Source organism: Camelus dromedarius, chromosome 17, assembly GCF_036321535.1.
Source record: "Camelus dromedarius isolate mCamDro1 chromosome 17, mCamDro1.pat, whole genome shotgun sequence".
NCBI lineage: Eukaryota > Metazoa > Chordata > Mammalia > Artiodactyla > Camelidae > Camelus > Camelus dromedarius.
In genome coordinates, this window is record NC_087452.1 from 35,360,943 (window position 1) to 35,376,318 (window position 15,376).

The 15,376-nt window shown below is 42.1% G+C and overlaps 1 protein-coding gene, 1 long non-coding RNA gene and 1 other non-coding gene across 5 annotated transcripts in view; 1 reads left to right on the plus strand and 2 right to left on the minus strand.

The window, feature by feature from the left end:
* The window catches only part of KIF9 (kinesin family member 9), a 41,773-nt gene that overhangs the window by 5,313 nt on the left and 21,084 nt on the right, over nt 1-15,376 (plus strand). For all 3 annotated transcript variants that reach the window (XM_031470197.2, XM_010997283.3, XM_031470198.2), the window contains 7 exons: nt 1,061-1,226; nt 2,984-3,090; nt 5,053-5,277; nt 12,550-12,633; nt 12,730-12,822; nt 13,591-13,738; nt 14,816-14,880. In XM_031470197.2, the coding sequence (XP_031326057.2) occupies nt 1,061-1,226; nt 2,984-3,090; nt 5,053-5,277; nt 12,550-12,633; nt 12,730-12,822; nt 13,591-13,738; nt 14,816-14,880 (888 nt within the window). The remainder of the gene's footprint in view (nt 1-1,060; nt 1,227-2,983; nt 3,091-5,052; nt 5,278-12,549; nt 12,634-12,729; nt 12,823-13,590; nt 13,739-14,815; nt 14,881-15,376) is intronic.
* Nucleotides 105-6,111, minus strand: LOC135323350 (uncharacterized). The gene is made up of 4 exons (XR_010384863.1): nt 6,079-6,111; nt 4,787-5,610; nt 3,593-3,693; nt 105-410 (listed from the first exon to the last, which is right to left on the minus strand). It is a non-coding gene; the product is annotated as an uncharacterized LOC135323350 (long non-coding RNA).
* Nucleotides 7,887-7,990, minus strand: LOC116158387 (U6 spliceosomal RNA). Its single transcript, XR_004142693.1, has one exon. It is a non-coding gene; the product is annotated as a U6 spliceosomal RNA (small nuclear RNA).

Here is a 15,376-nt window from a genome sequence, read left to right on the forward strand (position 1 = left end):
AGGCTTCAGACACCTTGAGAGTATGGGATGGTTCCATTCAGCAGATGTCTGTGGATCTCCTATGGGCAACATTGAGACATTCTTTAAGGGAGGAATTCAAAGGCCACCTTCTCAAGAGTCGAAAGTCCTAGCAGTCAAAAGGAAACTCACCTGCAGCCTTGTGAAGTGCACCCTGCTGGACATGGCTTCAGTGAACACTGAAGCACAGAGCATTTCTTACCTGAATGGACCAAGCCTCTCTCTGTTGATATTTTTTCTGCATGTGGCTGTGTCTTGGCTTCGGATTAGGGCATCCAGGATAAGATTCCAGTGAATGTCTGTTTATATCAGAAGCCCCCATTTCAAAGATTGGAATCTACCATTGACCGAACTCAGTATGTTTCTGATCCAGCTGCTACCACAGTGGTTTGCTATAGAGGGATGAAAAACATTAAAAAAAAATTGTTTAGGAATCTTTACATCTAAAAATCTGCAGATGACAAGAAGGTAGTCACCCTCAATCTACTCTAATACCAGTGAGTAACTGAGAAGTCCAGAGCCTGTTCTGTGACCCTCATTTCATCATTACTCACACTGGCCCACAGCGTGTATGTGGGCGTAGGTGCTCACCACAGTGCTGAGGAAGTCCTTACCGCCAGGATCCAGAGAGATGGGGCTCAAGCCCAGACCTCTGTCACCAAGCCCACTGTTCTCTCTGGCCCAATTGAAGGCCTCCTGGTGCTTAACTGAATTTGTCTAAAGCTTGTTTAATGAGAACATGGTAAATGTTCTTGACCCCATATCATAGATGGGGTGAACCAAGACAGACAGCACCCTGTAAATTAGGGTGAGAGGTGTGGAAACTAACAAGTGCTCCAGTCTCCTGATCCTTCCACCTTGAGGGGGTGTGGTGTCCCTGCAGGAGCTTCCTTCCCCACTCCCAAAGATCGTCCAGAATACATGGGAGTCCCTGTTCTTCCTAAAGTAAACCTTCCTAAAGTTCCTTCCAGGTCAGGCCTTGGCTATCAGTGACTTTTTTATACCAGTTTCATAACAAGTTTCGCTCTCTCTCTCTTCCTAGACCATTGATATTCACTTAAAAAAAGATACTCGGAGAGGAGTTGTCAATAACCAGCAGACAGACTGGTCATTCAAGCTGGATGGGGTTCTCCATGATGCCTCCCAGGACCTGGTTTATGAGACAGTTGCGAAGGACGTGGTTTCTCAGGCCCTTGATGGCTATAATGGTAATTTAGTTAATTAACTTTTGTTTTACATAAGAATCTGCGGAAATCCCCTCCCCACCTACCCCCTAGTATGAGGTGCAAGTATTTTATGGTGAATAAAATAAAATATAACTTCACTTGCTAATTTTTGTTTGCTTATTTGTCTATTTCCATGTTCTTATGGTGGAAAACTTAATTTGCTCGGTGACATTGTGGGCATGGCTTGATCTGTGGTCCTGGGAGCCTACCTTCACAGGAAGATTTAATGAGCCTGGCTCTGTCTAGGTCATGGGGATTCAATTATTATCCTGTTTCCACTCCCTCAAATATTAGTTTTTAACATAATGTCTTTATGGTAAATTTGATGTAGTCAAAACATTTTTCTCTTGGTTACCCACTAGGAGCTATTTCCATTCACTCTACCAGCACAATCAATCTGTTCATATTCTAGTATGGGATTATTTACATATTTCACTAAAAACTTGAGTACAGCTTGATATTTCTTAAAAGCTTAACCAAAAAAAGCTTTCTTAACAAATTAAAATTTATTGGGAAAATCTTGAAAAGATTTAAAAGTCCTTAGAAAAAATATATCACAGTTTATAGACTTTGCCCTGCATAGTCTGGTGGCTCCTGACTAGAATGTTCCCTGTTTGCAAGTTTTAGATCTTCTGTTTAAAAATCTGTTCAGTGTAGATGCCCAAATATTGTATTCTGTGTGTGATACATAGGTGTGGTCCTCACTGGTCCTGAGGGGAAGGGGGCCTGAGGAAGTGGAGACAGAGGAGCTAAGGCCCAGGGAGGTTAAGAGACCCCAGGAGGTTAAGAGTTTTGGGTGCTGTGGAGCCATAAATGGGCTCTGAGTCCCGGCTGAGCTGATTACTTCCTGCACTTTTGTGCAGGATTAATATCTATTAGACACTGCTTCTGACTCCAGCTCAGATGCTGAATTAGGGCCCCTTGTGTAAAAATCTACCAATCCCAGGAACTAGAGCATCCACATGGCAAGGGCAAACACTGATTTCCACAGCCCAGTGTTGCCTGGGCAGGTCTGCTGTGAAAATGCCCAGAAGCAGCATTTGGGATGGGGTCAGGCTCAGACTGCCCAAGCCAGGAAGAAAAGCAGGTAGGAACTGGAGCCCAGGGTGACCGGTTTGTGTCCCAGAGCCTGGTGGTGATGGTAGACCCAGAGCACATGAAAGGTCCAAATGAAAGTCTTGCCGGAGAGCGCAATGGGACTAGATCGGGACTTGCTCACAGTGCTCTGTTTAAGTGGCCTGGCAGCCCTGTTTGGTCCTGTGGGAACTTGCAGTCTACAAAGGAAATGCCCTTTTCACTCCCATCTCTTCCTGGTGATTTTGAAAGTCCTTCTTTCCTCCTGCCTGGCCAGCCCCGCAGGGAGGCCCAGCCCAGAGAACCTGGCAGTTCCTGACCTTGCTAAAGAAGGGCTGAAGTTTAGTGCACTTATCTCCCTTGTCTTTCTAGGAAAATCCTCACTTCCTCTGTTCCCTGGGATTCCTTGCTCTCCTCAGAAGCCTGAGGAGTAGAGCACTACAATGGACCCCAGATTCAGAGAAGCCGTCTGTGTTTTGAACATTTATATCTGTTTCCCTGCCCCCGCTGCCTCCATGGCAGGAATTCCTGATGTCCTTGGCTACTCCTGATGGCCATCTTCACACCAGGGCTCTGGCTGGCACTGGGGATGCTGCAGGATAGGAGAACTCGCCTTGGAGCTATCTTCCTGGATGTCACCAAGATGTGTTTTGAAATGTTTGCAGGCACCATCATGTGTTATGGGCAGACGGGAGCTGGCAAGACATACACCATGACGGGGGCAACTGAGAATTACAAGCACCGGGGGATCCTCCCTCGTGCGCTACAACAGGTAGAGAGTGGGCCTATGGGTGGGATGCCACACAGGTCCGCTGTCTTTACCCCAGATGCTGCCCATCCCAGGCCAGCTCCTGCAGAAAGAGGGGTCCAGGCCTCAAAGGAGTTGCAGCCTGTAGGGGAGACAGGATATACGTGGTGGGTGGTGTGTGTGAAAACTAGGAGTTTGGTTTCCAGACTCTGACCTATACTCACGCTGAGCCTGCTTCCTCATTTGTGAAAGAGGGAGTTGGACATGCTGACTGGTTTCTTGCTATTCTGATGATCTGTGACCTTGTAATTGAGGAATTAGGAGTCCTAACCGTGTTCTTTCCTGGTTTTAATGAGAGGGATATGGACCCTTGCACAGCTTCCTTACTGGCCTGCTCTGGCTTCTTCCACCACCTCAGCCCCAGAAAAGAGCAAAGGGTAGAAGCAAGGCACGGCATGAGCTTTCAGGACTGAGTCAGCCCTGAGGGTCTGGGAAGTGTGACTTAAGATAGGACAGAATGGCTTACCTTTGAGTTCCGCTAGTCTGGGTTTTGTGAGGACCCTCTTTTTGGAGGTGGGAGGCAAAGGACTTTTCCCTAAAAGCATCTTGAGGTTTTAAAGCTCTGTCCTGTAAGAAGTGAAAATGTCTGTCTAGTGTATAACCATCCATGCTGTAATTTTTTGAAGCAATATCCTTAACATCCCACTGTCAAAGCTTCAGTAGCTCAGCCTCTTAGACTCTAATAGTCTAGCCCAGCGCTGCCCAATAGAAATATAATGCAAGTCACATATGCAATTTTGACTTTTCCAGTAGCCACAGGTCAAAAAGTAAAACAGGTGAAACTAATTTTAATAATATACTTTAACTCAATATAGCCAAAATATTATTTCCACGTGTAATCAATACAAGAATTATTGAGATATTTTACATTCCTTTTCCTTACACTAAGTCTTTGAAATATGATATGTATTTTACACTTAACAGCACATTTCAATTTAGGCACTAAATATTCATCAGAAATAGTAGGCTCTGTATTTAGATTTGGTGGGGAGGGTATAGCTCAGTGGCAGAATGCATACCTAGCTTGCATGAGGCCCTGGGTTCAATCCTCAGTACCTCCACTTAAAAAATAAATAAATAAACCATAGTTCCTCCCACCCCCTAAAAAAGAAAAGTTTAAAACAAATTCTACATGTGTATTTAGATTTCACGAAATTTACAGCTGAAAAAGCAGATATATAAACCCAAGTTGTTCCAAACGTACTTAAATGTTTACCAATAACTGAATTTAGCATTAGTTTTATATTTTTAGTTAAAACTAAATAAAGTGTAGAACTGAGTTCCTCATTGCATGAGCCGCATTTCGAGTGCTCAGTGGCCACTGAGCTAGTATCTACCATATTGGACAGCATAGATCTAGACTGTTAGAGCAAGGGGGTACTTCAGGGATCATCCAGCCCAACTCCCCATTTAACAGATAAGAAAGTTAAGGTCCAGAGAGGGGAAAGGACCAGCCCAAAGTCACGTGATGATACGAACTGGGGAGTTATTAGGAGTTGAGAAGGCTGAGTTCTGGCTTGGCTTCTTCCCTTACTAGCTGAGTGAGCATAGATGGGTATTACCCCTGCTCTGCTGTAATCACAATGGAGTTATGTGGATGGAGTTAAGCAATGGATGTCAAAGAGGGTTATATGTGGTAAAACTCCACCAAAGAAGATACCTTCACTTCTGAGTCCTTTCTGTTCACCATGCCTCTATTTCTTGAAGCTGTACTCAATCTGCAAGTTAGGCCTCAATAACCTACAATATGATAATAAATATCACCCGATGGAGCTACTGATAATTGTTGTTTTTGATGATCGTCACATCCACTAGACTCTGAATTCCTTTAGTGCAAGGATTCCCTCCTAAGGTAAGAAATTCCCCTAATACTGATGGGTATTTGGAGCTCTGCTCTTGGTGACTTCTGTCCAATCTCCCATCTAGGTTTTTAGGATGATTGAAGAGCGCCCCACACATGCCATCACTGTGCGTGTTTCCTACCTGGAAATCTATAATGAGAGCCTGTTTGACCTCCTGTCCACTCTACCCTATGTTGGACCCTCGGTCACACCAATGACCATTGTGGAAAGTCCTCAGGGGGTCTTCATTAAGGGCTTGTCAGTTCACCTCACAAGTCAGGAGGAAGATGCATTCAGCCTTCTTTTTGAGGTGAGATGAAGTCTAAGGATTCCTTCCTTCCTCTCTTTCTTTCCTCCCTCCCTCCTCTCTTTTTTTCCTTTTCCTCTCTCCCTCCTTTTTAGTTTTTTACTCACTTTGATAACCAGAATGAAAATTAATATATACTCATTTAGCAAGTTCAGATAGTAATGAAAACATATAGGTGCAAAAAATGAATTCACTCATCTGTTTTCCACATGTGGCAACAGTAATGTGTAGGTTTGCTTATTTCCTTCCAGTCTTTTTTCCCGTGCAGTGTTTTTTATTTACTTAGTTGAAATTGTCCTTTTTATTCTTTTTTAGTTTACATTAAATCATGGGCATCTATAATATAGAAAAAAAAGAATTAATGTCTTTGGTATATAAAAGCTCTTACAAATCAATGAAAAAAACTCCCGGGATATGTTATTCTTTTAAAAGTCATGTAGATTGAAACTCATACATTGCTGGTGTAATGTAAAATGATGCAGCCATTTTGGCAGTTTCCCAAAAAGTTAAACATTAATTTTATCATAGGGCCTAGCAATTTTACTCCTAGGAATCTACCCAAGAGAGATGAAAGTATATGTGCACACAAAAACTTGTATACAACTATTCATAACAAGATTGTTCATGATAGCCAGAGACTGGAAATAAGCAAAATATTCATCAACTGGAGAATGGATAAACAAAATATGGTACATCCATACAATGGAAAACTATTCAGCAATAAAAGGAAATGAAGCATTGATACATGCTACAACATGGATGGATCTCCAAAAAATGCTAAGTAAGAGAAATATAAAAGATCACCTGTTGTGTGATTCCATTCATTTGAAATGTCTGGATAGCCACATCTATAGAGACAGAAAGCAGGTTAGTGGTTGCCTGGGAAAGAGGGCAGGAAGTGACTGCAAATAGGCCTGAGGGAACTTTTTGGAGTGATGCAACATTTTAAAAATAGAGTGGTGCTGATGGTTGCACATTCTTGTATGTTTATCTGGTGCACATAGCATGAATTTCTCTAGGTAAAGCCAAGAACTGCAATTGCTGGATTATAGAATATGTATGGCTTTAGATTTCTTAGATGATGCCAACTGTTTTCCATAATGGGTGTACTCCCACAACAGGTTATCAGAATCCTCGTTATTCTGACCTTAAAATTTTGACTAATCTGACTGGTGTGAGTTGTTTCGTGCTGTGGTCTTGGTTTGCATCTCCCTGATTTCTGGTGAGATTAAGGACCTTTTCATGTGTTTATTGACCAGTTGGGTTTCCCTGCTCATGTCTTTTATTTTCTTTATAGAGATCCTTTTTCTTTCTCTTACTTATTTGTATAAATTCTTTACATATTCTGAAAACTAGTTCTTTTTGCAGTTATATGTATATAAATAATTTCTATTTCCTGTGGCTTGCTTTTTTTCCCCTCAATCTTGAAAAATATTTTTGCTGGACATAAAATTCTATTTTAGCATTTGTTTTCTTTTACCACATTAAAGATATCATTGCAAAATTATGGTTTCCATTGTCACTGGTGAGAAGTCAACTGTTGGTCTATTCAACAGTCTTTTAAAATTATGTTAGTCTGGGTTCTCTGAGAAGCAGATGTCAGGATGGGATTAAATGTGCAAAGATTTTATGAGGGGAAATTTGTGTGTCAAGGAAGTAGGAAGGGAGCCAGGTAAGGCTGGATAACCATCAAGCCATGATGCTAGTCTTACCTCAAGTGAAGGGAGGGAAAGTTGGGTAGAAGCATCCTAGACTGCCATGCGGTGTAAAGAAGGTTCAGTGTAAATAAGTTGGGAATCTTTGAGCCAAAGTTGGCCAAGTAAGAACAGATCTGTATTAGTATCCCTGCTATATTCAGTCACTGATGGGAAGCAATCTTTCTTGTGATTTGTTATACTTCATGAATCTGAGGATTCATGTCTTTTCTATCAACTGAAAAAAATCTCAGCCATAATTCTTTTGAATATTACTTCATCCTTTTTTATCCCAATTATCTCCTTCTGGAATTATGATTAAACAGACTTCTGTCTTCTTCACTCTGTTCTCCATGTCTCTTAACCTTTCTTTCTTGTTATTTATCCTTTTATCTCTAACTTAAATGTTCAGTGGAATTCACCAGTAAATCCATCTGGGCCTGTGATTTCTATTTTGGAAGGTTATTAATTATTAATTCTATTTCTTTAATAGATACAGGTCTGTTCAGGTTGTCTATGCCTTCTGCGAGTTTTGGCAGATGATGTCTTTCAAGGAGTTGGTCCATTTCATCTAGGTTATCAAATTTGTGGGCTTACACTTTTTCATAATATTATCCTTTTAATATCCATGGGATCTGCAATGATATCCCCTCTTTGATTTCTGATATTAGTGATTTATGTTGTCTTTTTCTCTTAGTTGGCCTGGGGAGGCTTACCAATTCTATTTGTCTTTTTAAAGGGTCAGGTTTTGGTTTCATTGATTTTCTTTATTGATTTACTATTTTCAGTTTCATTGATTTCTGCTCTAATTTTTATTATTTCTTCTCTTCAGCTTACTTTGGATTTAACTTCTTCTTTTTCTGATTTCCTGTGATGGAAACTTAGATGATTGATTTTTAGATCTTTTTTTTTCTTTTTAAAAATATGGAATACTTCATGAATTTGGGTGTCATCCTTGTGCAGGGACCATGCTAATCTCTGTATGGTTCCAATTTTAGTGTATGTGCTGCCTAAGCAAGCACTCTTCTTTTCTAATACATGCATTCAGCAGTGTAATTTCCCTCTAAGCACTGCTTTCATGGCATCCCACAAACTTTGATGTCATGTTTTTATTTTCATTTAGTTCAAAATATTTCTCTTGAGATTTCTTCTTTGACCCGTGTGTTATTTAGAAATGTATCATTTAATCTTCAGATGTTTTGAAATTATCTAATTATATTTCTGTTATTGGTTTCTACTTTAATTCCATTATTGTCTAAGAGCAGACATTGTATGATTTCTATTCGCTTCAATGTGTTAAGGTGTGTTTCATGGCCCTAAATATGGTCTATCTTAGTGATGTTTCATGTCAACTTGAGAAGAATGTGTATTCTGCTGTTGCTGTCTTGTAATTTTTTCTTGATAGCTGGACATAAAGTACTGGATAAAAGGAAATTCTTAACACAAGTTCCCATGGACAGTTCTGGTCTGAGATGTCATTCTCTGTATCTGCCTGTCTGTCTCTGCAATTTTGTCAGCGATTTGCCCTGTGACCTCATTTCTCTTACAGATTTAAGAAGGGTTGTTGATTTTTCAGTGTGTTTAGCTTTTTACTTGTTGTTAGGATAAAGTGATGACTTTCAAGTTTCTTCCACATGGAACCAGAAAGCAGAACGGTAATCTCTTCAGATTTATTTTCTATTTTCCTTATTCTCTCTTCTGCAGATTAGTATTTAATCTTCTCTTTAATTTAAAGTATTCTATTTTGTCGTTTCCAAAAGTTCTATGTTGTTCTTTATAAACCTTGCTAGTTATTTTATAGAATTTTGTTCATTTCCTGTGTTTTTGATTCCTTTATTTCTTTAAACATGGTAAACATACTTATTTTATATTCTTTACCTACTAATTCCACTATCTTAACATTCTGAGAGTCACTTCTGCAGATATTCTTTCTGATTCTTGCTTATGGTACCTTGTTTCCATCTATGTTTTGTGATTTGATTATAAGCTCTACTCCCTTGGACCTTTATTAGTGGGTCTTCTTTGATGCTTGGGTTGAGAATATGTTACTTTAGAGAAGATTTTTCTTTCAGGTGCCTGGGGACATTCCCAATCCAGGGCCTTTTTAAATCAGATGTTTATTTTAAGGTTATCAGAACTTTAAAGTAGTATATACTTGTGCCCCAATCTCATGTTTGGTTGAGGCTGTGATTGTAAATTCTTGGAATATACATATATATATTTCCCTGTTCTGTCCAGAGATAATGCCAGTGCTGAAATAGTTTCCCTCCTTTCCACTTTCTGCAGCAGATTTTCCTCTATTTCCCCTTTGCTAAAAGGCATAGACTTCAGGGACATGGGTTAGCAGACACTTTTCCTTGGGTAGATCCAAACCTTTTTCTGACTTCATCTGCATAGTTACATTACACGGTGTTGAGTCCAAACCTGTGAAGGACCCCTCCCACAAAGACATGTACACACACACACATGCACAGATAGACAAAGACACCTAGAAACACCAGGCCTCTGAATCAGAAATCAGACCTTTATTACTCAGCCTCACAGTGGTCGCAGTGGTTTTAATAATACTGTAGCACAGTTTCCTACACCCCAGGTCCCCATAGAGCAACACAGTGAAGGCAGATGTCACATATGTTTACAGAAGGGAGGGGGTGTCTATCTTACTGGAGAGGAATTTCAAAATTGTGAATCTCAGGGTTTATATAGGAGCTGCTACATTTACTTCTCTTCTCCTCTGTGGGGATAGAGAGAGATTGGATGTGGAGAGGGGCAGATAGGGACAAAAGGGGAGAATGAGAGAGAGCGTGTGGTTTATTTTGGAATGTAAGTAAATTCTCTCTTGGGAAAGGAGGGGAAGGCCTCTGCACTGAAAGTTAAGCATTTGGCTCTGAAGGAGGAAGAAAGATTTTATTACCCTTTGTATTGGAGCAGACAGCTTGGGTAGGGGGATGGAAGTGGAGGGAGATGGGGAAGGAGACAGGTGGCTCCAGGTCTACCACCTTCAGAATGTGAAGAGCTTTGGGAGAAAGAGGAGATTTTCTCTATCTTTATAACAGGTCAATTTCATTGCTCAGAGAAACACCAAGAAATTCAGCAAGGAATGTCTGACAACACCCAGTTTGCAGGTTGCTCTCAGGACAATAAGAACATTGGTTCTTGTTTATAATTCCTGGATTCCTGCTTCTGCTTTGTGTCTGGCCCCTAGGTATTTTGCCTTACTTTCTTGCAATCTCAGCCATGCATTCAAAAGGAAGTTTAAAATATTCTGTCTACTATTTTTAGGTGTTTTGCAGTAGGAAGGTTTCTGAACACTTAGTCCCTTGTATTGCGAGAAGCCCCTTTAAGTTTTGGGCTGAGATACAGTGCAAAAGGTGTAGGGCTTGGAATTGGGGAACCTAGGCTCAAGTCCAGATTTCTTTCAAGCTCTGAAGCCTTAGTGTTGAGCAAACCATGAATCTCTCCAAGCCCCAGTTTGCTCATCTGTAAAAGTGGAGACACTTTTTTTTTAACCTATCATTATCCCAAGGGTTGTTATGAGAATCAGATGGGATCAAGTATTTTTATAATTGACTTGTAACATTATATTAGATTCAAGTGTACAACATAATTCAATATTTATTGAATATATATTCAATATTTATTATATATATATAATTCAATATTTATATAAAATGATGACCACAATAAGCCTAGTTAACATCTGTCACCATACATAGTCACACATTATTTTTGTGTGTGATGAGAACTTTTAAGAGCAACTCTTTGTGACTTTCAAATATGCAATACAGTATTATTAATAATCACCATGCTGTACACACATCCCTGTGACTCATTTATTTTATAAATATCCTGAAGTGGAATTGTTGGATCATATGGTAGTTCTACTTAAAAAATTTTGAAGAACCTCCATACTGTTTTCCATAGTGACTACACCAAATGGGATCAGGCACTTTGAGCATCGACCACAGGGCCTTGCATAAAATAAGTGCTCAGTGGATGCTGTTCAAAAGCATGACTGGTACTGCTCAAGCACTCATATTTAGAATTGAACCAGGCATTTTGTTTGCAACAGTAATTCCTCAAGGGCCACATCCTTGCTGGGCAATGATGGTGGAAGGTTAAATGGGAGTCGTAAGGAGTTCACTACTGAACAGGGAAGGGTGGGAGGGAAACCAGTGACAACCAGGACATAGTGTGAGCTGTACTCCAGGAGTGACAGACACCTGGATGGATGTGGCCAGGGTGGGGACAGCCAGCAAGGGACTCTTTGTGGAGGAAAAGGCACTTCTCTGGCCTCCAGAGTTTGCTTAATTAGAAGCCAGAAAGACAAGCAAAGAGGGTACTTCAGAAAGAGAGGACTAAAGGATAAAGGTGAAGTGACCCCTGCAACTCTTGGCAGATGTCAGTGAATCTGAAAGACAAGTAGACAGTGAGAGGCTATAGAGATAGAGCCTGGGGGTCAGCCAGGCCCGCTCCACAGACCAAGGCCTCCCTTCCTCTTTGAAGGAGGATGGGGAGAGGAATGTGGCATCACTGATTTGGAGCTTGTTCACAGCATTTCCCAGGGGCCTATAAGGAGGAGGGAGTCCCTCCCACAAGGATCTTTTTCTCTAAGAACAGCCCCTTCTGCCATATCTCCTTTTAAGTGTATTGTGGTCATAGTGCCCAATCCTGTGATTTAGAGGCAAGGACCTGCTGTCCCTTTAAAAATACAAATATTGATTTTTCCTAATTTTCAAAATTAATACACATCCACTGTAAAAAAAAATGAAAGCACAAACCTGTATACATAAAAATACTACTTATAAACCCCAAACTCAGAAGTGACCATTATAAACATCTTGGTAGTAGCATTTGTTTATGCTTTCTTCTGTGATTGCTTTTGTATTCCTTAGATTGTACCATCATAGGATTTTATCCTTCATTGTGTTACTGAGGTGTACCACATTGACTGATTTGCATATGTCAAAGCATCCTTGCATCCCGAGATAAACGCCACTTTGTTGTAGTGTACAGTTCTTTTACTGTGCTGTTGAAGTCAGTTTGCTATGATTCTGCATTTTCCGTTGTTAAAAACTATCAACATTCTCCTGGTTACATAACATTCCATGTACAGATAGATCATTCCCTAGTTGTTGGATATGTAGGTTGGTTATGATTCAGTATTCATGAACATTTTTAAGACTCTTAATTCTTACTGCCACTTTGCTTTTCAGAAAGCTGTATAAATTCATACATCTCTAGCAGGAAGTGAAAGTGCAGGACTGGACTCCAACTTGTCTTCTCTTCTACTAGTTTATAAATGAGATTCGCCTGGAAGGCCTGGCTGATTGCAGTGATACAAAGATCACTTGTATATGGTTGAAAAATGACCCCAGTAGCTTATTATTTTATTGTTTTTGTTTGTTTTTTGGGTTCTTTCGGGGAGGGGGAGGTAAGTAAGGCTATTTATTGGAGATACTGGGGATCGAACCTAGGACCTCCTGAATGCTAAGCATCGCTCTACCACTTGAGCTATACCTTCCCCCCATGCCTTATTATTTTAATTTTTCAAAACGTCTGTGTTTTCCCTTTTCTTCAGGGAGAGACCAACAGGATTATAGCTTCCCACACGATGAACAAGAGCTCATCTAGGTCACACTGCATTTTCACCATCTACATGGAGGTAGGTGCAGGCTCTTTGAATAGCCTGGGAGGGGCAGTTGATCCCCTTGTGACCTGCTCACTGTGGCAGTCTAACCTCTGTTTGGGTGTTTCATAGGCCCATTCGCGGACCTTATCAAATGAAAAGTACATCACTTCCAAAATCAACTTGGTGGATCTAGCAGGCTCGGAAAGGCTGGGGAAGTCTGGGGTAAGTGGGGAGCAGGAAGTTCTTCCTTAACAAGACAAGCCATGGCCTGGTTTCCAACTTAGTGCCTGTGCATGTGGGCTATCACTCACTGGGCATTTGTGAGCACAGTCCTGAGCTAGGCGCAGTGGAGCTGGAGGGACAGAACTGGCAGTAGTGAAACAGCTGCATCAGAGAGGCAGCTCCTACCTGACAGGATTTTTGTGAACATTGAATAAGATGATGGCTCCTAAATTCTTAGCAAGGACCTAGCACTCAGGCAGAGCTCAGTAAATGCTCCATGCTCATGTTAGCATTTTTCTGTGTGAGTGTGAGTTTCACATGATGAATATTTGCATAAGTATTTCATCTTACATAAGTATTCAGATGAGTGTATTAGCATAAGCATTCACAAGAGCATTCAGATGAGCATTCCTATGTGTATTCATATGAATGCGTTTATGTATTGTATGAATGTTTGTACGTTGCCAGGATTATTTGCTCAAGTGTCTACACAAATATACCCATGTGCATTCATTTAGTGTGACTCTTAAGTGAGTATCCATATGAATATTCACATAAGTATTAATATTCGCATGAGCATTCACATGAGTATTTGCGTGTATGTTCCTGTGAGGGTTTGTATTAGCCCAAGATGGAATACAATCTCATGACAGTGAGAGAAGACCCTGGTTCTGGGAAGGAGGCTCTGGCCTACCCACAGACCTGCAGTGTTCTTTGTGGGGCAGCCTCTCCAGTTGGTCTGAAGAGGAACTGACCTTTGGTTTGTAGTCAGAGGGCCGAGTCCTGAAGGAAGCCACCTACATCAACAAGTCGCTGTCATTCCTGGAGCAGGCCATCATTGCCCTTGGGGACCAGAAGCGAGACCACATCCCCTTCCGGCAGTGCAAGCTCACCCACGCCCTGAAGGACTCGTTAGGTGAGGGTGTGGTTGGTGCCCAGGGAGGAGGGACAGGTCTGCCACATCTGCTACTGGTGATAATGGAATTGCTCCCTCCTGGTGGCGTGGACTTACCTGCAGCCTTTCACAGTGACCTTAGACACACTTGAAAAGGCAGAATCAAGCATAGTGCCCTCTGATGTCACCCACAGCATGCCATTCTGTTCACTCCTCAGAATCTTTGCTTAAGCTTTTGCTTCTACTGGGAATACCTTATCCTCTCCCCTCATCCCTGAACCAGCTGACAGAATCCTTCATTGTTTTGAAGACCCAGGTAGAGGGCCTCTCCCATGATGTCTTCCCTTCCCTACAGCCTCCGATTGAGGAGCTGGGGCTGTGTCCTGTCATCCTTGGGTTCCCAGGCTTTCGTGTTGGGCCTGATGACACATAGTTGGTGTGTGATTATTAACTGAGTGCCCCTCTGAGCAAAGCCCTGGCCCAAAGCCCTCTGCCCTGCCCCAGGCCATTTCTCCTTGCCGTTCCCCTGGCTCTCCTTTTAGGTACAGACGGCAGCCTCTCCCTCTTCTCTCCCTCCTCCACTTGCCTCCCAGCCACGTGCATGCTTGCACATGTCCTCTCTGACCCTGTTTCAGTCAACTCAGGCTGCTATAACAAAATACCACTGACTGGGTGGCTTAAACAACAGACGTCTATTTCTCACAGGTCTGGAGGCTGAAAGTCCCAGATCAAGGTCCGGCGGGAATGGTTCCTGGTGAGAACTCTCTTCCTGGTCTCTAGGTGGCCGCTTTCTCATTGTGTCTTCACATGGTAGAGAGAGAGAGAGAGAAAGAAAAGAGAGACCAGAAAGAGACACAGAGCTCTTCTCATAAGGCACTAGTCCCATCATGGGGCTCCACCCTTATGACCTCATCTAAACTTAATTACTTCTTGAAGGCCTCACCTCCAAATACCATCACATTGGGGGTTAGGACTTCAACATATGAATTTTGAGGGGACACAAACATTCAGATCGTAATAGACCCCACTAGCCTCAGAGAAATCTCTTGGCAGAAAGTCCACATGGTTCATGGCCCTTCTGTGTCCTGTTTTCTGCAGGGGGAAACTGCAATTTGGTCCTCGTGACAAACATCTATGGAGAAGCCGCCCAGTTAGAAGAGACGGTATGTAAAGACAGCCAATTCAGCAGGGTTATAACCCTTCCTCATGAGTGTGAGGGCTGGGTAAGCTGGCACAGCAGCCATAGACATTGTTAAGGGTGGAGGGACCCAGGGGATGGGTCTGAGCCAAAATTGCTGAGGGGGGCCCAGCCAGGATGCAAGTACCAAGGGGCAGAAGCTATGTTGAGGAAGAGGCAAGGCAGGAGGCAAGCTCAGTGTGGGGGCTAGTGTGAGGAGAGAAGGCTGAGAGCCAGCTTTGTGGGGCAAGGACCATGCTTTCAGGGGTGCTGCTCCTGGGAATTGGAATCAAGGAGGATAGCTGATTCCCCATTCTTCATAATCACATGTTTAAAAATCTTGGAAACAACTCAGGATTCCAGACTGGGGTTATAAGGCTGGTGTGAGCAGAAAGGGGTCGAACACCTGCCGTGTGCAAAGCAGTGGGGGGAGCAGCTCAGTAGAGATGAGGCATATGTGGCCTTAGGCCTTGGAGTCCCCA